This window comes from Pleurodeles waltl, chromosome 12 (genome assembly GCF_031143425.1).
Source record: "Pleurodeles waltl isolate 20211129_DDA chromosome 12, aPleWal1.hap1.20221129, whole genome shotgun sequence".
NCBI classification, from domain to species: domain Eukaryota; kingdom Metazoa; phylum Chordata; class Amphibia; order Caudata; family Salamandridae; genus Pleurodeles; species Pleurodeles waltl.
The window spans coordinates 560,409,945-560,435,552 of record NC_090451.1 but is presented as its reverse complement, the minus strand read 5'-3'; the positions used below and the strand labels follow the sequence as shown (position 1 = coordinate 560,435,552).

The 25,608-nt window shown below is 45.5% G+C and overlaps 1 protein-coding gene across 1 annotated transcript in view; it reads right to left on the bottom strand.

Annotated features, from left to right (window-relative positions):
- Nucleotides 1-25,608, bottom strand: part of LOC138268210 (SNF-related serine/threonine-protein kinase-like) — a 262,877-nt gene that overhangs the window by 16,564 nt on the left and 220,705 nt on the right. The window contains exon 5 of the mRNA XM_069217650.1: nt 13,514-13,642. Within this exon, the coding sequence (XP_069073751.1) occupies nt 13,514-13,642 (129 nt within the window). The remainder of the gene's footprint in view (nt 1-13,513; nt 13,643-25,608) is intronic.

The following is a 25,608-nucleotide window of genomic DNA, read 5'->3' as shown; positions in this document are numbered from 1 at the left end:
GAAAAGTGAATAGTGAGTTATTTTGTTGCACTGGGATCTTAAAAGATTTTGCATGCTTGGAGGGCCTGTCAGACTTTTGGATGCAATCACTTCTCCTCCCAGTATGTTGCCAATTACTTCTGGCCATAGGGTGGACTTCAGGATAGCTCTTGGTATCCGTGATAGAATAGGTGGAAGATGCCACCTCACCTCCCTCTCCCCAGACCCGGGGTACACCCTCATGGCCTGTCTGGCATGTCAGACCACTGGATCAGTTCCCTTGACACCCAGCCAAATAAGCTGCAGACTTTTCGGGTTGATTTGTATTGGATTCAAGGAGCTCTGGAACTCACATTTAAATAACTGGACAGGCAATTTCACAACGTCAAGTTTGCTTTTTTAATGTCCAATTAATGAGCCCAAATCCTCAGGTACTACCTTTAGGACGTTTTGCCTGGGGTTTCCTCTGCCAGATTTGTGAGCAAGGCATAATGGTTCGTACATGGTATACAGGACACTGCGTCTGCCAATGGGGGAAATCGGTGTTTGGTGCAACTGAGGCAGCTAGTAGGCGAGGTTCTTTTGTTATGACTGAATCTGCACAGCCCTCAGTGGTGTCTGAACAGGGATTTCCCTTGTTGGAGGATCCGTTCCTTGTGTTGCCTTTAAAACACAAATGGGTATTTTTTTAATTTGGGCAAATGGTCTCAGACTGTTTCTTCCCTTTATTTAAAATGTCCTCTACCTCCTCTATCAGGTCGTCAATAGCATCTAAGGTACAGTTGTCAGCAGCGTGTCTTTCAGCTGATTTCCCATCTAGCCCAGGTCCTATAGTATTATCCTGAGTCTTTCTTTTACACGTTGTGGTGAAAAGCAGCGCAATCCCAGGTACTCACTGGTGCAGCAGTGTGTCATCTTCACAGAGCCTCTAAGGGAATGGACCGAGGGGGTTGTCCCTGCCCTGCCTCTTCCTGTTGCAGGACGGATGTGCCCTTGGCCCAGGTGCAGCCCACATGCGCCCATGCAGTGGGAGGTGGGTACAGACTTTCTAGCTCTTGAGGGGGTATGTCAGCTTCTCCACCCCTCTCAGGGGGTGGAACAAGTCTCTTTGCAGCTTGTGGGGAGGAGCTATTTGTGGTGCTGTGGTCCTCTTACATTTCCCAATGAGCGGAAATCCCTGCTCTCTGCCCAGGCCCAGCCAATGTTATTACTGTCCCCAGGGTATGAGCATGTGCATGCCTGTCTGGTGAGCATAGCAGAGCTAGCACCAGGGGTGGTGCAGCAATTCTCTGGTCGCACTGCTCATATCCTAGTGGGTCTTACTTCAATAGATTTTTCCTCAAGCCCAAAGAAAACTCCACCTACAACCAAACATGCTAGGAGCTCAACCTGGGTCGCAGAGATGATCCAGGGGTGTACAAGACAGGGATGCCTTCTTCCTTGGCACAGGGCAGTTAGAAGAGACCATCAAATGCTTTCACTGTTTGATCAGTGCCTCACATTTCTACGTGGTAGATTCTGTCAGAGGGATAACCCATCACACACACTGTTAATCTTCAGGAAAGCCCCAAACCATGGGCACTTCTAGGGCTTACCATGCACTGCATGGACACCAGGTCCACGGGCCTCACATTTCCACAAGAATGGTGCAGGTTCTTGCCAATTTGCAGAAACAGGTTCAGTTCATTGCCTTCACAGCTCCATCACTGTCGCCTTTTTCTAAGCAGTGGCTTCCTTGTGAAAGGGCAACTTCAACACTGCTGCTAAGTAGTTTATCAGTTTATTTCGTCAAGGCAGCTTCTCCTGATAGGCTGGGGAAACTCGCTGGGGAAACTCCCTAGGGTTCCCTTCCCAAAAGTGGCAACGGGGAGTTATAGGTCAGGACCCTAAGCCTGGAGCAAGCACAAAACAGTTCTTCAGCCATCGCTGGTGAAGGACCCCTGAACGCTGGCAATCTTTTTTAGAAATGTCCATCCTATCCTATAGTCAGCTCATAGGCCATTTTCGGGCAGTTCCTGCCACAGTAATAACTTAAAGTGCCTTCAATGCCATTTTAAATTCAAATGATCCTTCATCTTACTGTAACTACGCTCTGAATGACAATACCTTACCATGAACTGACTTCTTTACTACACCTAAATAAAGCCTCACCCCTTCACTTTACATCTGTCTTCACTCACTGCCTAACTACATCTCAGTAGGCACAAAGTGCCTCACTATATCTAACTATTCGCTCCTTTCCTCACTCTGCCTCCATTTTCACGCATTACCTTACCCAAGACCTAAGTGCACTCAACCCACAGTGCATTATATAAAATATGCAATGAGGTGCCTTAGAACTCCACAGATAAAAACTGGTCCATTATTCTCAATGCACACGGACTACACTATTATAGCTCGTTGTGCGGCCTGCCTGACTATAACCTGGTGTACACTCGCTGCATACCCCAGTAAGCATTGCTGCTAACTGTACTTCAGTGTGCACTAGGTGCCTTAACACACCTCAGTGAGTGCTGACTCAGTACCCGAGTGTGCAGCTCACTATATTTCAGTAGCTCCTTCGTAAGGGTGCCTCCAGACACTGCTGTGTGACTGTCCTATTCTGCACTGCAAACAGCACCACCTCCGAGCTCATCGCATAACCCATCAAATTCTCTGCTCCAGACCCACCACTACTGCCTCCTCAAAGACTCTGTGATGCTAACATCCAAGACAAGACCAGAACAGAAAGGGCAGCAGCAGTTGCAAGCTTTGGTATATATGGGAAAAACATCTGAAACAAGTGTTCGTAAGCCAGCTCTATCTATTTATTACTTAAGTTAGCAACCATCCTTTCGCTGTACTAACAAGTGGCCTTGTCAATACTTGTGATATCTCAGTTTAGGGAAATAGTCCACATTCTGAGATGAGACTTGTCATTTTAGCCCTAATTCCCTGGGTTCGGGTGACAGGGAGGACTCTTTTGAAGAAAAGTCATTCTATGATAAGGAGTACACTTCGTCCCCCATTTTCAAGGAATTGTTGCATGGTTTATAGCGCCCAGCACACTGGGCATCATCACTTTTTAAGTATTCACCGCACCAATATCCAGCGATATGAGTTATGAATAAACTGAGTAAAGGCATCCTCTAAGTATGGAGTAAGTCATTTTCCCCCTTTAAAAATGCATTTTATTCTTTTTTATATGGTAGATGACTTACTTTCAGTATAAAAAAAAATCAGTGGTAAGTATTTTTCTTTTACTAAGGGAAGAGAATGTGAAGTTATGGGCAGAAATGCAGACTTTGGAATTGGGGAACCAGGTTTGAGTGCCTGCGTCGGCTCAACATCCTGTGTTTTTGGGCAAAGCACTTAATCTCCCACTGCCCAAAAAAAAAAAACAAGCATTGGTAAATGCATTAGGTTTTGACTGTGTGACGAATATTAAATTTCTTTGTTGTAAGATTTAGCTTGTTGAGCACTTTTAGTGCTGCGAGGTCACAACCCTTGACAAACCTATGACAGAAAGCACTGTGAATATGTTATTCATTATTTTAAACATGTATCACACACAGTTTAAAATAGACTGCTACAAGAATGGTAAAGTGTTTAAAGATAAAATGGTGCTTTCAAAACATAGATTTCAGTAATACCCAGAGTGTACGCAATGCAATTTTTCTTTACATTACTGTCCCTTCAACACCTCCAGGTGTAGTAGGCGTGATATAAATACAATTACAATTAAGAGCAGGCAAGACACAGCCCACTTAACTCTTTGCAATACCACCCAAAATGAATAAATCTTTGTCATCACACAGCTTCGAGTGATTAGGTCAATTAAAGCCAAGATAAGCTCCAAAGCATCCTTTACATTTGCAGATTAACTTGTAGCTCAAATTTTCATTGTTTTAATGCAAGCAGGCACCCTGGCAGAAAGTCTTTAGCTGTCTGCCCAGCTTCGGTTCACCACACAGGAGACTAACTGAATGACACTTTAGCATTTAAACTGTTGGAATTAACCATCCCTGGATGGTTGTGTTTTTAGAAAAAAGTAGGGGAATAATGTCCCAACATCAGCAGTTTGCATTTGACTTGGTCTAAGAAATCGACCTCTTCTAACCGGATCACTTTATTTATGATACTACCAATATACACATGAGATAAATAGCTTCACAAGAAGAAAAAAGACACAAAATTAAAACAACACAAAGCTAAGAGAGTGGAACACAGGTGTGGAGGATCTGCTAGGTTATTTGTTTAAGGGGTTGATAACAGATTAATCTGGGAGCAGCTAATGGGCAGGATTTCCCTGGAAGTGTGCATATCCTCAATTTTAAAATAAATGGGAAGGAATACAGGTGTTCTGGTCACATAATATGCAAAATCAATCAATCAATCATAGTTTATAGAGCGCAACTACTCACCCATAAAGGTCTCAAGGCACTGGGGGGGAGGGGGTCAGTCCTCTGTGCTTCAGTCGAACAGCCCGGTCTTACAGTCCTTCCTGAATTGAGGCAATAATGGTGACTGCCTGAGGTGACGAAGCTGTGCTTTGATGGCCTTTCTGATGACCTTGGCTGGAAAAGGCAGCAGAGAAATAGGGTGGTAGTTCTTGAGGTCCAGGGGGTTGGCCGTGGGTTGATTTAGGAGCAGCCAGATCTCGGCGTGCTTCCAGGTGTTGCAGCTCTTTCCCGCAAGGTAGGCGAAGGATTTTCCTCCAGCCAAGGTCTTCCGCATGTGGGATATGGTGGCTACTGCCTTTTGAGCGGTGAGGTCTGGCGGGGGAGTAGAAGGTGATGCGGTGGTTGAGTTAGGTGGGTCCTAGGTCATGGAGAGTCTTGTATGCGTGGACAAGGAGTTTGAAGTTGATCCTTTTCTCAATGGGAAGCCAATGGAGGTCTCTTAGGTGTCTGGAGATGTGTTCACTTCGGGGGACGTCCAGGATGAGTCTGGTGGAGGTGTTTTGGATATGCTGTAGTTTCTTCAGGTTCTTCTGGGTGGTGCCCGCATAGAGGGTGTTGCCATAGTCGAGTCTACTGGTGACCAGGGTGCAGGTTACGGTTTTGCGGCAGTCAGGTGGAATCCATCTGAAGATCTTCCGGAGAAGTCGGAGTGTATGGAAACAGGAGGATGCAACTGAGTTGACTTGGCGAGTGTTGGTGAGCAACGTATCCAGGATAAAGCAGAGGTTGCGTACATGGTTTGCTGGGGTGGGGGTGGGGTGGTGCAGAGGGTAGCAGGCCACCAGGATTCATCCCAGTTTGATGCGGACGGTCCCAGGATGAGTATCTTGGTCTTGTCGGAGTTGATCTTGAGGCAGCTCTCCTTCATCCAGGCGACAACAGCTTCCATCGCATTGTGGAAATTCTTCTTGGCAGTTGTGGGGTTTTCGGTCAGTAAGATGATCAGCTGGGTGTCAGCAGCACAGAAGACTATGTTCAGTTTGTGGGTCTTGACGATGGATGCGAGTGGGCCATGTAAATGTTTAAGAGTGTGGGGCTCAGGGAGGAGCTCTGTCGATCTCTGCCGGTTCTGACATGTAAGGCGGTAGTCTGGCTCTCTGTGTGTTACTGGTCAGGAAGGGGCGTATCCATTGTAGGGCCTCTCCGTAGATGCCAGCTGCATGGAGTCTGGAGTAGAGGGTGTGATGCAAGACCCTGTTGAAGGCAGCCGATAGGTTCAGTAGGATGAGGGTTGCTATTTGGCTGCGGAAGAGGAGCAAGCGGATGTCATCTGTGGCAGTGGGGAGGTTGGTCTCCGTGCTGTGGTTGCTTCTGAAACCTGACTGAGAAATGTCCAGGATGTTGTTGTCCTCGATGTGTTTGCAGAGCTGTGCTTTGATGGCCTTTCTGATGACCTTGGCTGGAAAAGGCAGCAGAGAAATAGGGTGGTAGTTCTTGAGGTCCAGGGGGGTCGGCCGTGGGTTGATTTAGGAGCAGCCAGATCTCGGCGTGCTTCCAGTCCTTGGGGAAGATAGCCGTCTACATGGAACAGTTGAATGTGGTGGAGTTTGGGTACAATGGAGGTGTTGGCTTTGTTGAAAATGTGGTGAGGACAGGGGTCAGTAGGGGCTCCGGAGTGAATGCCATTCATGATGGAGCAAGTCTTGTCCGGGGTGAGGGTGGTCCAACAGTGCAGGATCTATGAATGTTCGGAGGGTCTGAGCTGGAGGGTTGTTGGTGGGCTTGGGGGGGGGGGGTCCTTGGGGTCCAAGTTATCATAGATATCTTTGATTTTCCAGAGGAAGAAGGTTTCTAGTCTGAAATGGAGGGATGTTTGCCATTTACAATTGGGGTTCACAAACTCTTTGACCATGGCAAAAATGTCTTTGATGTTGTGTGTGGTGGTGCTGATACTGTCCTGCAGGGTGGCTTTCCTGGTGGATCTGATGAGGTGGTGGTGGGATTTGATGGCAGATTTTAAGGTTGCAAAGTCTTCCGGTGACTTGCTGTTTCTCCATCTTTTTTTAGCCGCCTGATGGTGTGCCTGGAGTTCTGGAGTGCGGGGGAGAACTGACTGGCCTTTTTGAGGTTGTGTTTTGCTGAGGTCTTTCGGAGTGGTACTACGGTGTTGGCGCATTCAGAGATCCATTGGTGAAAGTTCCGTGCTGAGATGTTTGCATCTGTGGCTAGGGGAGGAGGTGACTTGCTGAGGGTGTTAGTGAGCTGTTCCTCTGTGATCTGGTTCCATTTACTGTGTGGGAAACGGAGTGTGTGGAGGTGGCCGGTCAGTGTGGTGATGGAGAAATTAATGGAGTGGTGGTCAGTCCAGTGTAGAATGGAGATGATGTTGTTGCTGGCAGAAAAGACGGGGTTGAGTGTGCGCCCAGCAATGTGTGTTGGCGAGGTGACCAGTTGCTTGAGGCCTATTGTGGCGAGGTTATCGAGCAGGGAGGCTGTGTGGATATTGTTGCAGTTGTCCATGTGGTAGTTGAGGTTACAGAGGAGAAAGTAGTTAATTGAGGCAAGTGTGTGGGGAGATATGATGTCGACGATGGAGCTGCTGTAGGCTGGGCCGGGGCCTGGTGGTCTGTAGATGAGGTTGCCGCAGAAGGTGGGCTTAGGGGTGATGTTTATCTGGAAATGGAGGTGCTCCATTAAGGGGGGGGAGTGTTCTTCTGCGTTGGTTGTCAGGTGGAGGGTGGATTTGAGTGCGACGACCAGGCTGCCGTCTGATCAAGAAGGCCTCTCTTTCCGGAGCAGTTTGTACTCGCTGGGGATGGTGATGTCCAGTGCTGATGCTGGGTTCGTCCATGTTTCGATGAGAAAGGTAATGTCCGGGAGGGTGAGTCTAGCAGGTCCCAGAGTTCTACGTCATGTTTGTGGAGGGAGCTTATGTTGAGGAGGATGCAGTTGAGGCGCTTCGGGTGGGTGTTCGATGGCCCAATGGAGGGTGGGTCCGGCATTTGGTATGGGGTGAGAGTGTGGTGGCAGTGGAAGCAGGAGAACGGTCCAAGGGTGTCTCTGGGTGATGCGAGATGACATGCAGTGAAGCGTCCTGTGTTCAGTGACTGGAGGGTCTCCGCACGTAGCAATGGATGGTCTGCGGACCAGGGTTTGTGGTGCTGGCACAGTCCATGTGCGGACGGACACAGACGGGCTTGCCTTTGGCATGCTCACTGTGCAGCATCCGCCATTAAAAAGGAGAGGGAAGTGGGGGGGTCCGGTCAGCTGGAAGGAGGAGGGCAGGAAAGCGCTTTGAAGGGAGGAAGGCAGCAGAGAACGGAGCGTGGGGAGAAGACGGAAAGGCGCTAAGAAGAGAGGAGAAAAGGCGCTATAGGAAAAGAAGAGAAAAGGTGAAAAAGTGAGCCAACAAAAAAAAAATGACAGGGAAAATAAAGACGACAGAGCAAAGACACACACACACAGATGGCCACTAGGTGCAGGCGGGTGCCTGCGGGTGGAGGTGGGCCTTGAACTGGCAAAGCAGGCTCTCAGTTAACTTGCAGCAGAAGCAGCAATAACAGGTGGAGCTGCGCAGAGGGGAACAACCAGACACTGGCCAGGAGGTCAGAGGAGTCATCCTCTCAGTGCACAGCAGCTGCCATTAAAAAGGGGAGGGAGGCAGGAGGGTCCGGTCAGCTGGACGGCGGGAGAGTGGAAAAGCGCTTGTTAGGGAGGAGGTGAGGCTGCAGGGGCCGCAGCGGCAGGGAATGGAGCATGGAGAGAGGGAAAGGCGCTAAGAAGAGAGGAGAAAAGGCGCTACAAGAAAAAAAGGAGAAAAGAAGAAAAAGTATGCCAAACAAGAAAAAGACAGAAAAAATAAAGATGACAGGGCAAACACACACAGACACTCACACACAGATGGCCGCTAGGCCACCAGTGATGAGGAGGAGGCGGGTGCCTACGGGTGGAGGTGGGCCTCGAACAGAGTCAGGCAGGCTCTCAGTTCGCTTGCAGCAGAAGCAGCAGCAGCAGCAGGTGGAGATGCACAGAGGGGAGCGACCAGACACTGACCACGAGGTCAGAGGAGTCGCCTCAATTTTGTTGCTGTTACCTCCGTTTTATTGAATTTAAACACAAGACCACAATTCTGACATTTGACAGGAGTATTAATGTATGAATTCTGTGAAACACATGTTATTGTTGGTGTACTTGCCTGCGTAGGAGGAAAACTACATAAAGTACACTCGTAGACCACCTGACAGACATAGAAAAAGCTCTTGCGTCATTTTTGGGGGTGGGCGAAGGTTGAGGGGAATTAGAAACCAAGGAAAGTGGGAAGGTAGTTTAAGGAGAGCAGAAGGAGGGGGAAGTGTGTTTTAAATGGACGGCAAGCGGATGGGATTTAAAAATACCAGAGATCAGGGGAGGGAGGTGAAGGGTGGCGGGGGTGGGGAGCGAAGGAGAGGGCTTGAAAAAAAAGAAAACAGAGGGCATACTGAGAGGATCAGGACATGCTGAACAGAAGAAAGGGAGTGCTAGCTGGTGAGAAACATAGCTAGGCTTGCCAGAGAAAGGATGTTTGAAAGGAGGACATGCTTCAGAACAAATATGCATGGGCATGAAAAAAGGCAGCAGACAAGCATGTTTGAAATGCATTGAGCCAGGGGGAGATTAAATAAAAGGCATCACACAAACCAAGAAAAATAAAATGTAGCTGACAAGCATGCTTGACATGCATGCAGCCAGGGGAAGATTATGTAAACAAGCAAGGGCAAGCTGTACAGGCAACACATCCAAAAAACGTTCAGCCTCAAAAGTGGATGAAAACAGTACTTGGGTTTCAGGAAACTGATAAGAGAAAACACATAAGGAAGAACAGGAAATAGCATGCTACAGGCAATAAAAATGGAGGGAAACTGAGTGGCAAGCACAGGAACCAATAAAAAGCAAAGGGACAGGATGTTATCCCTTTTAAGCTATATATTAACAATAGATTTCACAAACACAACACAAGTGCTGTGCAGGTAAATCCTAAAAATGAATCTGACCTTGTGCATCATAACTGGTGCTCAAGTAAATCCTTCATTATTTTCGGGCTGAGTTCACGCTATAAAAATAAAACAGCAGAAAAAAATGTTTTGTCAGTCCCATCAGCTTGGCTACTGGCAGAGGACATCGCTAAGAGTACATATATCTGGGGAACGCAAGGCTGCATTATGTTTTTTGCAACCGTTGTGAAAGTTTGTGAAAAAATTTGCAAAACTCTGGAGAGTGCAGATATTTTTGTTTTTTCTTATTTATGTGAAAATCATAATGTGTATCAACTATATAGCTATGCATTGAATACTGGAAAACTTGCAGAAATCGAAAGATGGGATCTTCACAAAACTTTGCACTCCTCGGCAAACATCAATGAGAACTCTGTCATTGAAAATTGCTACCTGCTAAAGTGCGCATACGTGGTTTAGTTTACTCAAATGCATGCGTATCTTAGATTAGGTTATTTAATCTGTATAACCTGGGTGATGTGCGAGGATGTACACTTTTGGGATCCGTAGTAGTAGTTCCTTAAACAGTGATAAAATATAGGCCATGCAAGAAGAAATGATAGTAACAAAGAAAGCCAATGTTCATCTGATTATTTTGTTTGGCCGTTTTGTAATGCGCCTACATACTGTAGCACCAATGCCATAATTTAAAGTCACACTCTTGTACCGCCACTTAAAGTCAAGTTATCCTCTAAAACAGTGTTTATGATTCAGCATGAGCCAATACAGTACTGTAATGGAAAACCCCATTATTTCCCCATGATGCAGTATTCTTGGCTTACTATCCTGCACAACATCGACAAAAAGCATTCTGTACTTACTGCTGCTGTATACCATCGTCAAAAAGCATTAGCAAATCCGATAGGTTATAAAGGCAAGACCTATTCATTTTGCCAAAGCTTGTTTGTTCTGGACTGCTTTATCTCATGGTCCAGTAAGCCCAACCCTCAGAAATATATGGGTTCAGGGACGGATTCCAGCAATGTATCTTTTGTTGACTTCAGGGATTAAGCAGTTGGGGTATCTAGGCTGTATTGTTAGAAAAAATGTAATTGCCTCCTATAACAAGCATTGGCAAAGCCAATATGTTGCACCTTTTGGCCGCCAAAGCAGACCTCCTAGTTTTGCCATTGTGATATTGTTCAGCTTCTGCTGAAAAAAGTAAAAGTATGATATGTATGCATGCATTTGTAATTATGAGCTGGAGAGGTGGAAAAGGGCAACACAGAACGAGCAGTGAGGCATTTCTGAGTGAATGTAACATAAGAGAGAACGTAGTAAAAGACATACTTTCATGGAATGTTGGAGTCACAATATGGAACAGAGTGATGACATCTCATTAAGGACCTACGAGCAAATGATGTTGTCACAATAATGAACTACCAGCAACGATGTCACATGAAGAAACTGACAAAAAGTGATATTACATGGTTGATCTGACATCAGAAATATCACATAAGGAAATTAACAGAGATACGAAAGAACATAAGGGAATGTTGATGTCACCTGAGAAAACAAGCTGTCAATGGTGAGGTCATCAGAGGCAGTTAAAAAAACAAGCATTTGCCATGCAATGGGTCTCGCATTTGCTCGACTTGGAACTATTAGCTTTGTGAACTTCCTAACCGGACTTTTCTTGCCACATAAATTGAAAATAAAAAGTAAAACAGTTTCACAAAAGCGAGCCGATTCAAAGCGCCAAGCCATGAGCAGAGACATACAAAAGGAGAAAGAAGTTTGCTCGCAGTCAACCGTATCACCAAAAGTAAAATTAGCCATGTAACAGGGACGATGTTCAAGGCGGCAACCAAGCTGTCCCAAGGAGGGACAAACAAAGCATTTACCAACGGAAATAAAGCATTTTTGAAGGGCAAGCCCATGAACAAGCAATAGTGATGGGCGTGGTTAAAAGCCGAAATAGATAACAACAGGAAACAATGCGCATGCGTTGCTTTTCCGAAACCTTATCAGAGATATCAGGTTTGGAAGCTGACATCAGTGACGGTAATCAGGTCATATATGAATTAAAACCACAAACGAAAATTGAAAGATCTCCAACCACATGGGGGAATATAATTGACCTTGGTGATATACAAGAGGACCCATAGCGGGACGTCACGTGAGGCAACTGGCAGTGACGAGGTCGACCAAAACAGAAAAAGGAATACCATGAGAACAATAACAGTTGTGATACTCCTGGGATTTTCTACACTGACGTCACACATGAAAAACGACGACAGAAATGTAGCTCACGCAAAGTGGCATTAAAAATGTGGATAAGGAAACTGAGATCAATTATGTAACTGGAGTTGGCTGCCAGCAGAGCTTCCACACTGGAGAACTGACAAGTGCAAACTGAAGTCGCACAAGGAAAGTGGCAGAAGCGCTATTATTCTATGGACAATACTTTGTGATGTCATGTAAAGAAACTGAGAGACAGGAGGTTACAGCTGTGATATTGCAAGACTAGGCTGTGACTCTTCCGAGTGGAGAAATCTGAAGGGAGGGGCATTATTTTTGTAGAAATCAGGCGTCTTGTGTTTTTGATGACCAGGTTTGAAAGAAAGATTATGTGTTAGCATTCAACACACAACAACCAATACACCGGACATCACTTTGTGCAGAGACATGCCATGCATCACCCACAGACAGGCCATCAGTAAAACAAAACTGCAAATATACCACAAATACGGACTGTGTCTTAGGTCAGTCAGAACGCGCAGCGCCAAAAACTGTCCTGTGCGTTTCTCTAACACGGTTGTGCTGGTACTTTCAGAAATTGGCTGTCAAATTCCTTTCATGCCAGCCAAGACATCTGCATAAACTAGACAGGAGGAGTAGCAACAGGCCAACACTGCCGCTTACAAAGTCCAATGCACTCACGCACATCCGGTGAGTTCAACAGTCACTGATCTGTACCGCACAGCTGCAGTCAGCAAGCAACAGACAGCAGCCCAGAGGTACTTCAGTACCCCGCCTCTCCTGTTTAAGAGTCTGCCTTTTAAATGTATCAAAATACCACGAGCAGGCTGCCGAATTGGCACTCTAAAAAGTTTGTGCTGTCCAAGCTCAGCATGGTTGAAATGTAAGTAAAATAGCGCTGGCAAAGCCAACAGGTCTCAAAAACTATTGGCTTTGGCAATCGGTTGGGGTGTCGGCTAGCGGGGAGATTTGGGTTTGGTAAGGGGATTTTTTTTAAAGCGCTATAAAGCGACCAACGCTGGCCACTTCACATCGAAAAAAACAGCACTGTCAAAAATTTGAAAAAACTTTTTTGCTGGTGAGGTGGGAGGGGGAGGTCAGATGTCTGAAAGCAACGATGGAAGGGTTTTGGGGAACTGAAAGCAAGAACGGGAGGGTGGCGGGGTGAACTGAAAGCAATAACAGGAAGACGGGGGTCAAGTGAAAGCACTGATGGGAGAGAACTGAAAGCAAAATAGGGAGGATGAGGGAAACTGAAAGTAGCGATGAGAGGGATTGAAAACAACAGTGGGAGGGTTAAAAGTCTTGAAAGGAACAAATCCAAAATTAATTAAAACAAATCTGCTCTTATGTAACAACCGGTGATCATGTAAAGCGCTCCAATGCCCTCAGCCACATTTTGTGCCATAGAAGTAGTACATGAATAACAGTGCGAGTAGTGGATGACCAGTAGAACGACACTAATGAAACAAAATCAATGCTCCATGCCCCAGAGAAGTAAAAGGAAGTAACGCTGACATAAGGTGGCCATTTAGGAGATCGCACCAAAGAACGTCAAGCCCTCAAACGGCACAATACCCCTCGCAGCAGCAGCGCGTGTGCACTCTTAGGTGACCCCTAAAACGAACACTACGGTTCTGGAAGTGAAGACTGAAATGCCGTGGAAACAGAGATTACTGAAATTAAGCAAACCTTTGATATTTATTCCATTTGAGACACGAGTATTTTTAAAAAGAAGCCACATTTAGATAATCCACACTCATTTTGTATGGTCGTCTTGACTAAGTTCTTCGGTTGTATACGTTTTGGATCTCGTACTGTACCTGTTTTGGTCAGTTTTAGATGAACCACACTGTCATTCTGGAATGTCGTTTTGACTATGTTCTCTTTGATTTTGTATGTTTGGATCTCCTACTGTACCTGTTTTGGTCGGGGGTGGCCCAGCTATACACGATATTTAGAGGCTGGTTCTGCTTCTCCCGCAAGATACGTTCTGCCAGAAGGAAGTACGTCGCAGTGATGTGATTGTATAAGTCATATTCCAAAGCTCTGGAAAAAGAATGGGCACAGAAAGCATCAGTTTACTGCTAACAAAGGAAGCCTGCCCAGCAGAAATCGAGCTCTCACTTAAGCTTGTAACATCAATACATAATATGATCCTATGAGAATAGGTGTTGGACTTTTAGCCAAACTGTTCAGGCACAAACCAACGGAATATCACGCAACCATTTCACTGTCGCACCTAAATATTCATTCCTCTGAATCTTAGCTCCTCAGGGCGCTGTGCCGTGGCCAGCCCTGGATTTGCCACAGATTAAAACTCTCATCAAGCCACGATTAGGGGGCTGCTTACGCAGCCAGACGGGGTGAGCGGTCTTCAGGGGTGTAGCTTGGTAAGTAAAGCTGAGGGGTGCGAGCTTCACATTTCCCAACAGTCACACTGGCATTTCTTGCTAAAATATAATATTGGAGAAGAAGGCATGATAGGAAAGAAGAGCAGTGCGGGTTGGTAAAGTTACTTAAGAGACAATGGCCCTAATTCTGAGTCTGACGGGCGGCGGAGGCCGCCCGCCAGACTTCCCCCCTCCGAAATACCGCTCCGCGGTCGAAAGACCGCGGAGGGTATTCCGAGTTTTCCCCTGGGATGGCGGGCGGTCTTCGCAAGACCGCCCGCCAGCCCAGGGGAAAACTCCCTTCCCACGATGACGCCGGCTCGTAATAGAGCCGGCGGAGTGGGAAGGTGCGACGGGTGCAGTTGCACCCGTCGCGTATTTCAGTGTCTGCTTTGCAGACACTGAAATACTTTTAGGGGCCCTCTTACGGGGGCCCCTGCCGTGCCCATGCCATAGGCATGGGCACGGCAGGGGCCCCCAGGGGCCCCGTGACTCCCCCTCCCGCCATCCGGTTCCCGGCGGGAGAACCGCCAGGAACTGGATGGCGGGAGGGGGAGTCGGAATCCTCCATGGCTGCGGAGCGCGCTCCGCAGCCATGGAGGATTCCTACGAGCGGCGGAAAGTCAGCGGGAGACCGCTGGCTTTCCGCGTCTGACCGCGGCTAAACCGCCGCGGTCAGAATGCTCGTAGGAGCACCGCCAGCCTGTTGGCGGTGCTCCCGTGGTCGGTGGCCCTGGCGGCCACCGACCGCCAGGGTCGGAATGACCCGCTATATGTTGTAAAATACCAAAAGTTAAGAACTTCAGGGGGGGTTGGGGGAAACAGGGGGAGGGGCTGGGGGCAGACAGAGAGAGAGAGAGATTGTCGGAATATGCATGTAAAAATCCTAAATGAGATCTGACAACTTCACCATATGGGACTGAAAGCACCTGTTCCCAACTATTTACTAGATAATCCATTGTTTAGGGGGGTAGATTAACCCATACACCCCTCCTGAAGCTACACTCTGGCTATCTTCACTCATCAAGCCCTGAAAGCCTCACACATTTAAAAAAAATTAACACATGATTTGCTGTGGCAAAGAAGAAAATGTTATTTACATTTAACAATTAGGTTGCATTTTGAAGCACTGTAGAGTCACATGGTGTTCACTCTCCCTACAGTCTACTGCTAGGTTCAGAATAATACATTTTTGTCAAAGTATTTGCTACTATATCTGGGCATTTGTGATCAAGTTCCCACAAAGCCCACAATGCTTTCAGACACAAACCCTACTTTATAGTCTTGTTTTCATACAACTGAATACTGATGAATGTGTACTTGAGCATATTCATTATTTCTTTTCCAGTTTCTATTCAAAGAAGAGAGGGGAGGGCTACATGTGAATCTAAAAAAGTACAATTTGCAGGAATATTATTACAGGTATAACTTTCTTAGTTTGTATCAAGTGTTGTTGTAGAACATAAACTTTGCATAGACTGTAAAACAATACTCGTAATACTCAAGGCTATGGATTACAGAAAGCAGCAACAGTAATAATAAATTAAGGCCCTCATGTGGAGGTTGGTTGGCGGTCTGGCACCCATCAAATTTAGAGGCCTCCCTCTTTCACCTGGTGGAGATCTGTGCTTTTCAAGGGACTGATGCAATAGCAACTATTCTGATGGTCCAAAAAGTTTGCTGAGCAGATGCCATGGTTCATGAAAATGCTCAGCAAACTTAGTTTTTATAAAGGGAGCGGGGGAGGGGGGGATGGGGGGGGGGGGGGGATTGTGTGAGTCATTTTTCTATTTATCTGTTTAGGATCACCAGGATTTCCCTGTCGGTCCTGAACTGAAAAAAGAACATCAGACGTTTTACTTTAAATAGGGCACACGGTCTGATGTGTTTCTGCCAGGGGAGGACGTGGTGGTGGTGGTGAGGGGGATACGGGTGATTTGAGACAGGTGATTTGAGAACTACCTGCACATACATGTCGGTCTGCACTACTCTGGAGAGAGCTGATGGACCGTCACTTTGGCATACAGGGTATTTCGCCACATCTGTGGCAGAGTACCCTGTCCGCCAAACTCTAAATAACCCCCAAAGAATTTATCATCTGACATATTTTCATGTCCTTCTAGTCTCTCCATCAACAAAGTAGCACTTTATAAATGTGTGCACGTGTTCATGTTCCTACTTTACAAATGTATGTTTTCCTAAAATGCAATAATAGCTCGTTTAACACGTAGTGTGCCTGCAATGTTCCAAGCAGTGTTCACTGTACTTTAGCAGAACAGACTGAAATAATTTTAACCATCCATACACTGCCCTGATAAGTTTGAGTGAAAGCTACAAATTGTTCAGACTTTAATACTGATTTAGTTCTGTCACTGTAATAATTCAAAGCATGCTTAACATTAAGATGTGGATGAGTGCGTACAATTACCCCAAATTTATAATTCACTGAGTCTCTAACTGCCATTGAAAAACCTTCCGAAAAAGTGCTTGAACAGTACAAGAATGTAGTGGCTCAAATAGAGCATGAATTAAGCATCTAAGAACAAAGTTTAACCAACATTTCTGGTGGTATGGCCCTTTTTAATCCCTCTACAACATTTTGATTGTTATTCTGACAGAGTGTGAACTCTTACAAGTGAACTCTTACAAACATACATATATATATATATATATATATATATATATATATATATATATATATATATATATATGGAAAATGTCACTTACCCAGTGTACATCTGTTCGTGGCATTAGTCGCTGCAGATTCACATGCTGTGCACATCCCGCCATCTGGTGTTGGGCTCGGAGTGTTACAAGTTGTTTTTCTTCGAAGAAGTCTTTTCGAGTCACGAGACCGAGGGACTCCTCCCATTTCGACTCCATTGCGCATGGGCGTCAACTCCATCTTAGATTGTTTTCCCCGCAGAGGGTGAGGTAGGAGTTGTGTATGCTAGTAATAGTGCCCATGCAATGGAGTGAATATGTATGTACATAATGAAGTTTAAAGTAATATATTTACAAATTTACAAATGTTCAAGATCAACTTCTGAACGGCTACAGGCTCCCGGGAAGGCGGGTGGGAGCATGTGAATCTGCAGCGACTAATGCCACGAACAGATGTACACTGGGTAAGTGACATTTTCCGTTCAATGGCATGTGTAGCTGCAGATACACATGCTGTGCATAGACTAGTAAGCAGTTATCTCCCCAAAAGCGGTGGTTCAGCCTGTAGGAGTTGAAGTTGTTTGAAACAATGTTCGTAGTACAGCTTGACCTACTGTGGCTTGTTGTGAAGTTAACACATCTACACAGTAGTGTTTGGTAAATGTATGAGGCGTAGACCATGTTGCTGCCTTACATATTTAGTTCATTGGAATATTTCCTAGAAAGGCCATGGTAGCACCTTTCTTTCTGGTTGAGTGTGCCTTTGGTGTAATAGGCAGCTCTCTCTTTGCTTTAAGATAGCAGGTTTGAATACACTTAACTATCCATCTAGCAATGCCTTGTTTTGAAATTGGATTTCCTGTATGAGGCTTTTGAAAGACAATAAATAGTTGTTTTGTTTTTCGAATTAGTTTTGTTCTGTCAATGTAGTACATTAGCGCTCTTTTGATGTCTAATGTATGTAGTGCTCTTTCAGCGACAGAATCTGGCTGTGGGAAGAACACTGGTAATTCTATCGTTTGATTCAAGTGGAATGGTGAGATAACTTTTGGTAACATTTTTGGATTTGTCCGTAGAACTACTTTATTCTTGTGTATTTGAATAAATGGTTCTTGTATGGTAAATGCTTGAATTTTACTCACCCTTCTTAGAGATGTGATGGCAATCAAAAATGCAACTTTCCACGTTAAGTATTGCATTTCACAAGAGTGCATGGGCTCGAAAGGCGGACCCATGAGTCGTGTTAATACAATGTTGAGGTTCCATGAAGGAACTGGTGGTGTTCTTGGTGGTATAATTCTCTTTAGGCCTTCCATAAATGCTTTTATGACTGGTAACCTAAATAATGAAGTTGAGTGCGTAATTTGCAGGTAAGCTGAAATTGCAGTAAGATGTATCTTTATGGAAGAGAAAGCTAGTTTTGACTTTTGCAAATGTAGTAAGTATCCTACTATATCTTTTGCAGATGCGTGTAAGGGTTGAATTTGATTATTATGGCAGTAATAAACAAATCTTTTCCACTTATTTGCATAGCAGTGTCTAGTGGTAGGCTTCCTAGCTTGTCTTATGACCTCCATACATTCTTGTGTGAGGTCTAAGTGTCCGAATTCTAGGATTTCAGGAGCCAAATTGCTAGATTCAGCGATGCTGGATTAGGATGTCTGATCTGTTGTTTGTGTTGTGTTAACAGATCTGGTCTGTTTGGTAGTTTGACATGAGGTACTACTGAAAGGTCTAGTAGTGTTGTGTACCAAGGTTGTCTTGCCCATGTTGGTGCTATTAGTATGAGTTTGTTTTGACTCAACTTGTTTACTAGTTATGGAAGGAGTGGGAGAGGGGGAAAAGCGTACGCAAATATCCCTGACCAGTTCATCCATAGCGCATTGCCCTGAGACTGATGTTGTGGGTACCTGGATGCGAAGTTTTGGCATTTTGAGTTTTCCTTTGTTGCAAATAGATCTATTTGTGGTGTTCCCCAAATTTGGAAGTAAGTGTTCAGTATTTGGGGGTGAATCTCCCATTCGTGGATCTGTTGGTGATCCCGAGAGAGATTGTCTGCTAACTGATTCTGAATTCCTGGAATAAATTGTGCTATTAGGCGAATGTGGTTGTGAATCGCCCAATGCCATATTTTCTGTGTCAGGAGACACAACTGTGTCGAGTGTGTCCCTCCCTGTTTGTTTAGGTAATACATTGTTGTCATGTTGTCTGTTTTGACAAGAATGTATTTGTGGGTTATTATGGGTTGAAATGCTTTCAGCGCTAGAAATACCGCTAACAGTGCTAAGTGATTTACGTGAAACTGTCTTTGCTGTATGTCCCATTGTCCTTGGATGCTGTGTTGATTGAGGTGTGCTCCCCACCCTGTCATGGAAGCATCTGTCGTTATCACGTATTGTGGCACTGGGTCTTGGAAAGGCCGCCCTTGGTTTAAATTTATACTGTTCCACCATTGAAGCGAGATGTATGTTTGGCGGTCTATCAACACCAGATCTAGAAGCTGACCCTGTGCTTGTGACCATTGTGATGCTAGGCACTGTTGTAAGGGCTGCATGTGCAACCTTGCATTTGGGACAATGGCTATGCATGAAGACATCATGCCTAGTAGTTTCATTACCATTTTGACTTGTATCCTTTGTTTTGGATACATGGCCTGTATTACATCGTGAAATGTTTGAACGCTTTGTGGACTTGGAGTGGCAATCCCTTTTGCTGTGTTGATTGTCGCTCCTAAGTATTGCTGTGTTTGACACGGTAGAAGGTGTGACTTTGCGTAGTTGATTGAGAAACCTAGTTTGTGTAGGATTTCTATGACATATTTTGTGTGTTGTGAACACCGTCTTAGCGTGTTGGTTTTGATTAACCAATCGTCCAGGTACGAGAACACATGTATTTGCTGCCTTTTGATACGTGCAGCTACTACTGCCAGGCATTTTGTAAAAACCCTTGGCGCAGTTGTTATTCCGAATGGCAACACTTTGAATTGGTAATGTATCCCTTGGAATACAAACCTTAGGTACTTTCTGTGTGAAGGATGTATTGGTATATGGAAATATGCATCCTTTAAGTCTAGTGTTGTCATGCAGTCTTGTTGTTTGAGCAGTGGGATTACGTCTTGTAAAGTAACCATGTGAAAGTGGTCTGATTTGATGTAGGTATTTAATGTTCTGAGATCTAGTATAGATCTGAGACTCTTGTCTTTTTTGGGTATCAGAAAGTACAGTGAGTAAACTCCTGTGTTTAATTGTTGTCTTGGTACTAATTCTATTGCTTTTTTCTGTAGCAATGCCTGAACTTCTAGTCCTAGAAGATCTATATGTTGTTTTGACATACTGTGTGTTTTCGGTGGGACGTTTGGAGGGAATTTGAGAAAATCTATGCAATAACCATGCTGGATAATTGCTAAGACCCAAGTGTCTGTTGTTATTTCCTCCCAATGTTTGTAAAACTTAGTTAGTCTCCCCCCCACAGGTGTTATGTGTTGGGGATTTGTGACCTTGAAGTCACGGTTTGTTTGGAGGAGTTTTGGGACTTTGGAACTTTCCTCTATTTTTTTGAAATTGTCCTCCTCTATATTGTCCCCGAAAACCTCCCCGCTGATACTGGCTCTGGTAAGTGGGCTTTGTTTGTGAGGTTGTGGCTTCTGTGGTCTGCCCTCGAAACCCCCCTCAAAATTGTGTCTTTCGAAATGTGCTTCTGCTCTGCGGGGAGTAGAGTGCGCCCATGGCTTTGGCCGTCTCAGTGTCTTTCTTAAGTTTTTCTATCGCAATGTCCACCTCCGGCCCAAACAACTGCTGTCCGTTGAATGGCATATTCAGCACAGCCTGCTGTATCTCTGGTTTAAATCCTGATGTACGCAGCCATGCATGTCTCCTTATTGTTACTGCTGTGTTGACAGTTCTAGCAGCTGTGTCTGCAGCATCCATTGCTGGCCGTATCTGATTATTAGAGATACTCTGTCCCTCTTCTACCACTTGCTGCGCTCTTTTTTGGAACTCTTTTGATAAATGTTCAATAAAGTGTTGCATCTCATCCCAATGGGCCCTATCATATCTGGCTAACAAAGCTTGCGAATTTGCAATGCGCCACTGGTTTGCTGCCTGTACCGCCACCCTTTTGCCTGCAGCATCGAATTTTCTACTTTCTTTATCTGGAGGTGGTGCATCTCCTGAAGTATGTGAGTTGTCTCTTTTGCGCGCTGCTCCCACTACAACAGAATCTGGTGTGAGCCGTTGTGTGATGTACACTGGGTCTGTTGGTGGCGGTTTATATTTTTTATCTACTCTTGGAGTAATGGCTCTCCCTTTGACAGGCTCCTCAAACAATTGTTTGGAGTGTTTGAGCATTCCGGGTAACATCAAAAGACTCTGATATTGACTGTGTGTAGACGACAGTGTATTAAAAAGAAAGTCGTCTTCAATGGGTTCTGAATGAAGGCTGACATTGTGAAATGCCGCAGCTCTCGATACCACTTGAGCGTAGCCTGTACTATCCTCTGGTGGCGATGGTCTTGCTGGATAGCATTCAGGGCTATTATCTGACACTGGTGCGTCATAAAGGTCCCATGCGTCAGGGTCATCTTGACTCATTCCCGTATGAGTTGGGGATTGCATCATTGGTGGAGTGGCTACAGGTGATGGTTGTGGAGAGTGATGTGGGGATGGTGGTGGTGTTACTTGTTTAGCCACCTTTGCGTGTGGCTGTTTGTCCTTGTCTTGGAAGGCAAGTTTATGTTTCATTTTGATTGGAGGAAGAGTGCTGATCTTCCCCGTATCTTTTTGAATCAAGAGCCGCCTTTGTGTGTGATCTGGCTCTATTGTCTCTAATTCTTGTTCAAATCTGTGTGTCTTCATTTGTGAGGACAGTCCTTGTTCCTCTGAATAGGAACTTAATTTCAGTTCTGAGGCCGGATGTTTCGGTACTGAAACCTTTTCGGCTGCTTTTTTCGGCTCGGACGAAACCTTCTTTACTTTCGGCGTGGTGCACTGTCGGTGCCGACCCATTTCGGTGCCACTGTCTCGATGCCGAATCTTCTCGGAGCCACTATCTCGGGCCCGAGATTGGTGTGTGCCGGTATCTCGACCGGGGTCGGATGACTTCGACACCAGCTCGCCCTTTTTCGGTGCCGATGAACGGTCACCTATTTTTCGGGTTAAGCCATGGCCTGTTGGCGGTGGCGTCCCCTGGGCTTTAGCGGTCTTCTCGTGAGTTCTTTGCTTCGACGTCTTACTCACGGTTTTCGGCGTTTCTTCGGGATCGATCTCCTCCGAGTCCGATTCCTGGGTGGAGAATGTTTCTTACTCCTCCTCGAAACGCCCTTGTCCTGTCGGCGCCGACGCCATTTGCAGTCTTCTTGCTCTTCGGTCCCTGAGTGTCTTCCTGGACCGAAACACTCGACAGGCCTCACAAGTATCCTCCTTGTGTTCTGGTGACAAACACAAGTTACAGACCAGGTGTTGATCTGTATATGGATACTTGTTATGGCATTTTGGACAGAAGCGGAATGGGGTCCGTTCCATCAGCCTTGAAGAGACACGTGGCCGGGCCGACCAGGCCCCGACGGGGATCGGAAAAAACCCCGAAGGGCCACCGGAGCTCTTCTTAATTCGGTGTCGATCTGTTGTAACTAACCCGATACCGAACGCAAACAATACCGACGATTTTTCCGAAATTCTAACTAACTTTCCGACCCGAAACTCGGAGCGAAAAGGAACACGTCTGAACCCGATGGCGGAAAAAAAAACAATTTAAGATGGAGTCGACGCCCATGCACAATGGAGTCGAAATGGGAGGAGTCCCTCGGTCTCGTGACTCGAAAAGACTTCTTCGAAGAAAAACAACTTGTAACACTCCGAGCCCAACACCAGATGGCGGGATGTGCACAGCATGTGTATCTGCAGCTACACATGCCATCGAACATATATATATATATGCCAGTCCAGATTTTTTAAAGTGTTAGTAATACTTAATACTGTCTTGGACTGCTGCTTGAAATGGATCAATAACTAGCATTGCAAGCTCTCATTATTTGGCGTCTAGTTTCTTAGGGCCAGATGTACAAATGTCAAGAATTGCGAGTCGCAATTCAGGATGCAGGATGGTGTCCCTGACACCATCTGCGACTCGCAAGGGGGTCGCAAAGGCCCACCTCATTAATATTAATGGGGTGGGTTGAAATTTGCGACCCCCTTGCGACTCGCAGCATTCACAGGGATGGTGGCCTGCTGGAGACAGCAGACCACCATGTCTGTGACTGCTTTTAAATAAAGCAGTTTTTTTTTTTTTAAAGGAAAACGAGATGCATTACAAAATGAAAAAATGAAACGTTTCAGTTTCATTTTTTCCAGACCACAGGACCACTGCCTGCTCTGAAAAAATGTTTTCCAGGCCATTCACGAAGGGGAAGGGTGTGACACTGGTGGTACCTGCGATTGCTTTGCGACCGCAAAGCAATGCAGCATCGCCCTGCGGCTCGCAATTAGGAAGGGGAACACCCCTTCCTAATTGCGACTCGCAGTCCCGTTTTGCGAGTCGGTAGCCAGGTTACCGACTCGCAAAACGGGAATTGGGCATCGCGATGTGGGTTTTGCAAGTCGCAAACAGCGAAATTCGCTGTTTGCGACGTGAAAAACCTTTCCTACATCTGGCCCTTAGTACCATGTCTGCCCTGCCCAGGTGGGAGCAACAAGAACTATTGTCATGGATACCTGATACATCTTTCGTACTACCTATGGGATGAGTGGCAGCAGGGGAAAAATATAGCTAGGCTAACCTGTTTGAGGTTTAAACCTACCATAACTGATAAAACCCCATCAAAGAGGATACAGCCTTGCCAGTGTACATTCACAACCACAAACTAAAATGGCATTCAAATAAAGGAAAGTGAGAGAGAGAATGAGTCATTTTTATTTCTGCGAACCCAAAAAAACTTTGGGATTCAACAGTCTAGGTCCTGTGTATTATTGGACTGAAACGACTCAAACAGGATTCTCCAAACATACTGGCACCATAACGAAGATCATGGCTGTTGTCCTCTTAACCAACAAAGCTGTAACACTGAAATGTCAGCTCCATCAATGCTCTGTTGACTTCAAGGCCGCATTTGGCCTTGTGGCCAGGAATCTGCTGTGGAAGAAGCTTGAAACCTGGGGGCTTCCACATCCACTCCTACGCCTGATAATAGCCCTTCACATGGACACATTGGTCCGGATAAAATTTGGCACAGACACTCATCTCTCAAGGCGGATCCTTACTACCAAAGGCCTAACACAGGGCTGCGTTTTGGCCCCCACACTGTTCAATCTATATCTAGCAGACTTAGCGGGTGCACTCACCCTCACAAACTCGCACCCTCCAAAAATTGGGGACCTTGAACTACCATGCCTCATGTACGCCGACAACCTCGTACTGATCAGCCATACGGAAACAGGCCTTCAGAGACTACTAAACGCCACTCAGCACTACTTAGCCACTAATGCCTTGACAGGAAACTTTGGCAAAACACGCACACTGTCAATTAGATGAAAGGCACCCTCGAGAGTTTGGTTTTGGGGTGAGACACGACTTGTTCAAACAGACAAGTATAAATATCTTGGAGTTGTTATTGACAAATCGGGGGAACTTTGTGCATCAAAGGAAAAGCCTAATGGGAAAAAGCCTAGCCATAGCGCTATCTCAAAAAATACTAAAAACCTTTCTGAATGGGTACTCATACACCCGCCTCTTAAAAGTGCTAAAAGCCAAGCTCCTCCCCACAATAACATACAGGAGTAAAGTACAAAGACGCAGGGATTCTGATATCTTAAAACACACAGTGAGCAAAGTTTACCAGATGATCTTTAACATCCCCAGATTCACCTCCCCTGCCCAACTGAGACTGGAGTTCGGTCTGCTGAACCAATCCCTGACTCGATGCATTGCCCACATAAACATCTGGAGCAAAGCCTGTGGTGCCTCCCTGGGCACTCTTAACTACCATATGTGGCAAGAGCTTGAACACAAGAACACCTCCCCGTTCAGAATCCACTTAGATGATTCACTTAAGAAGACCGGGCTCACTGACCTGTGGAGGACCCCAATCCCACACAACGCCTTTAAGAAAGCAGCTGGGAAATCACTTAGGCTTCATTCACTACTGGAGGACAAAGCAGCCTTCTCACGGAGGTCTCATGCATGGATGACTTTGCACACTTACACGTCTTTGACACCATAGTCATACCTTGGCCAGGGCTTCTCGAGACAAATAAAGGATCAATTCTTAAACTATCGCCTGTGTGGTGAGGACACAGAAGACCTCCACCATGTCCTCTGCTTATGCAATCATCTTGTACTAGAACAAAAAGCCCTACTAAAGATCAAATTCAATGAAAAAGGCCTCCGGACACAGAGACAAGAAGTGATGGCGTGCTTTGCACCTGGGGACTTGCAGTTTAATTGTGTTTTGGTGAAGTTTCTATTGCAGGTGTCACAAAAGCAAGATTTAATAAATCAGCACTCCACCCCCTGTGATTCAAATGTGGTTAGCTCACAGCTCAATGCCTGACAGTGAACTATAATAGCATTTAGCGATGCTCTACTCACACTGGAGCAAGCAAAATCTTAAGTAACAACACTTTATTATGTTTTAAAAACGAGCTCCTATGAAGCGCAAATCGAAACGACTGGACAATGTGCATAATCACTCGAGGATTACTTGGTAACATCAGAAGTGTTTTTTTTTTTTTTTAAGTGTTTGCCTCTTTTTCACCTTTGTTATGGTTTTAAGTAACTAAACAATAAATCTTATTACACTACACTAATGGACTGAATGAAGAATCACTAATTCTTAAGGACTGCTCTGCACAATTTATATATATTTTACAATGATTTACTGTTTTATATGTCATATTTTGTAGCGCTCTCTTTATCAGTTGGGATTGGTTCACAAATTGTTAGGGTTCATTAAAAGTAGGACCCTTT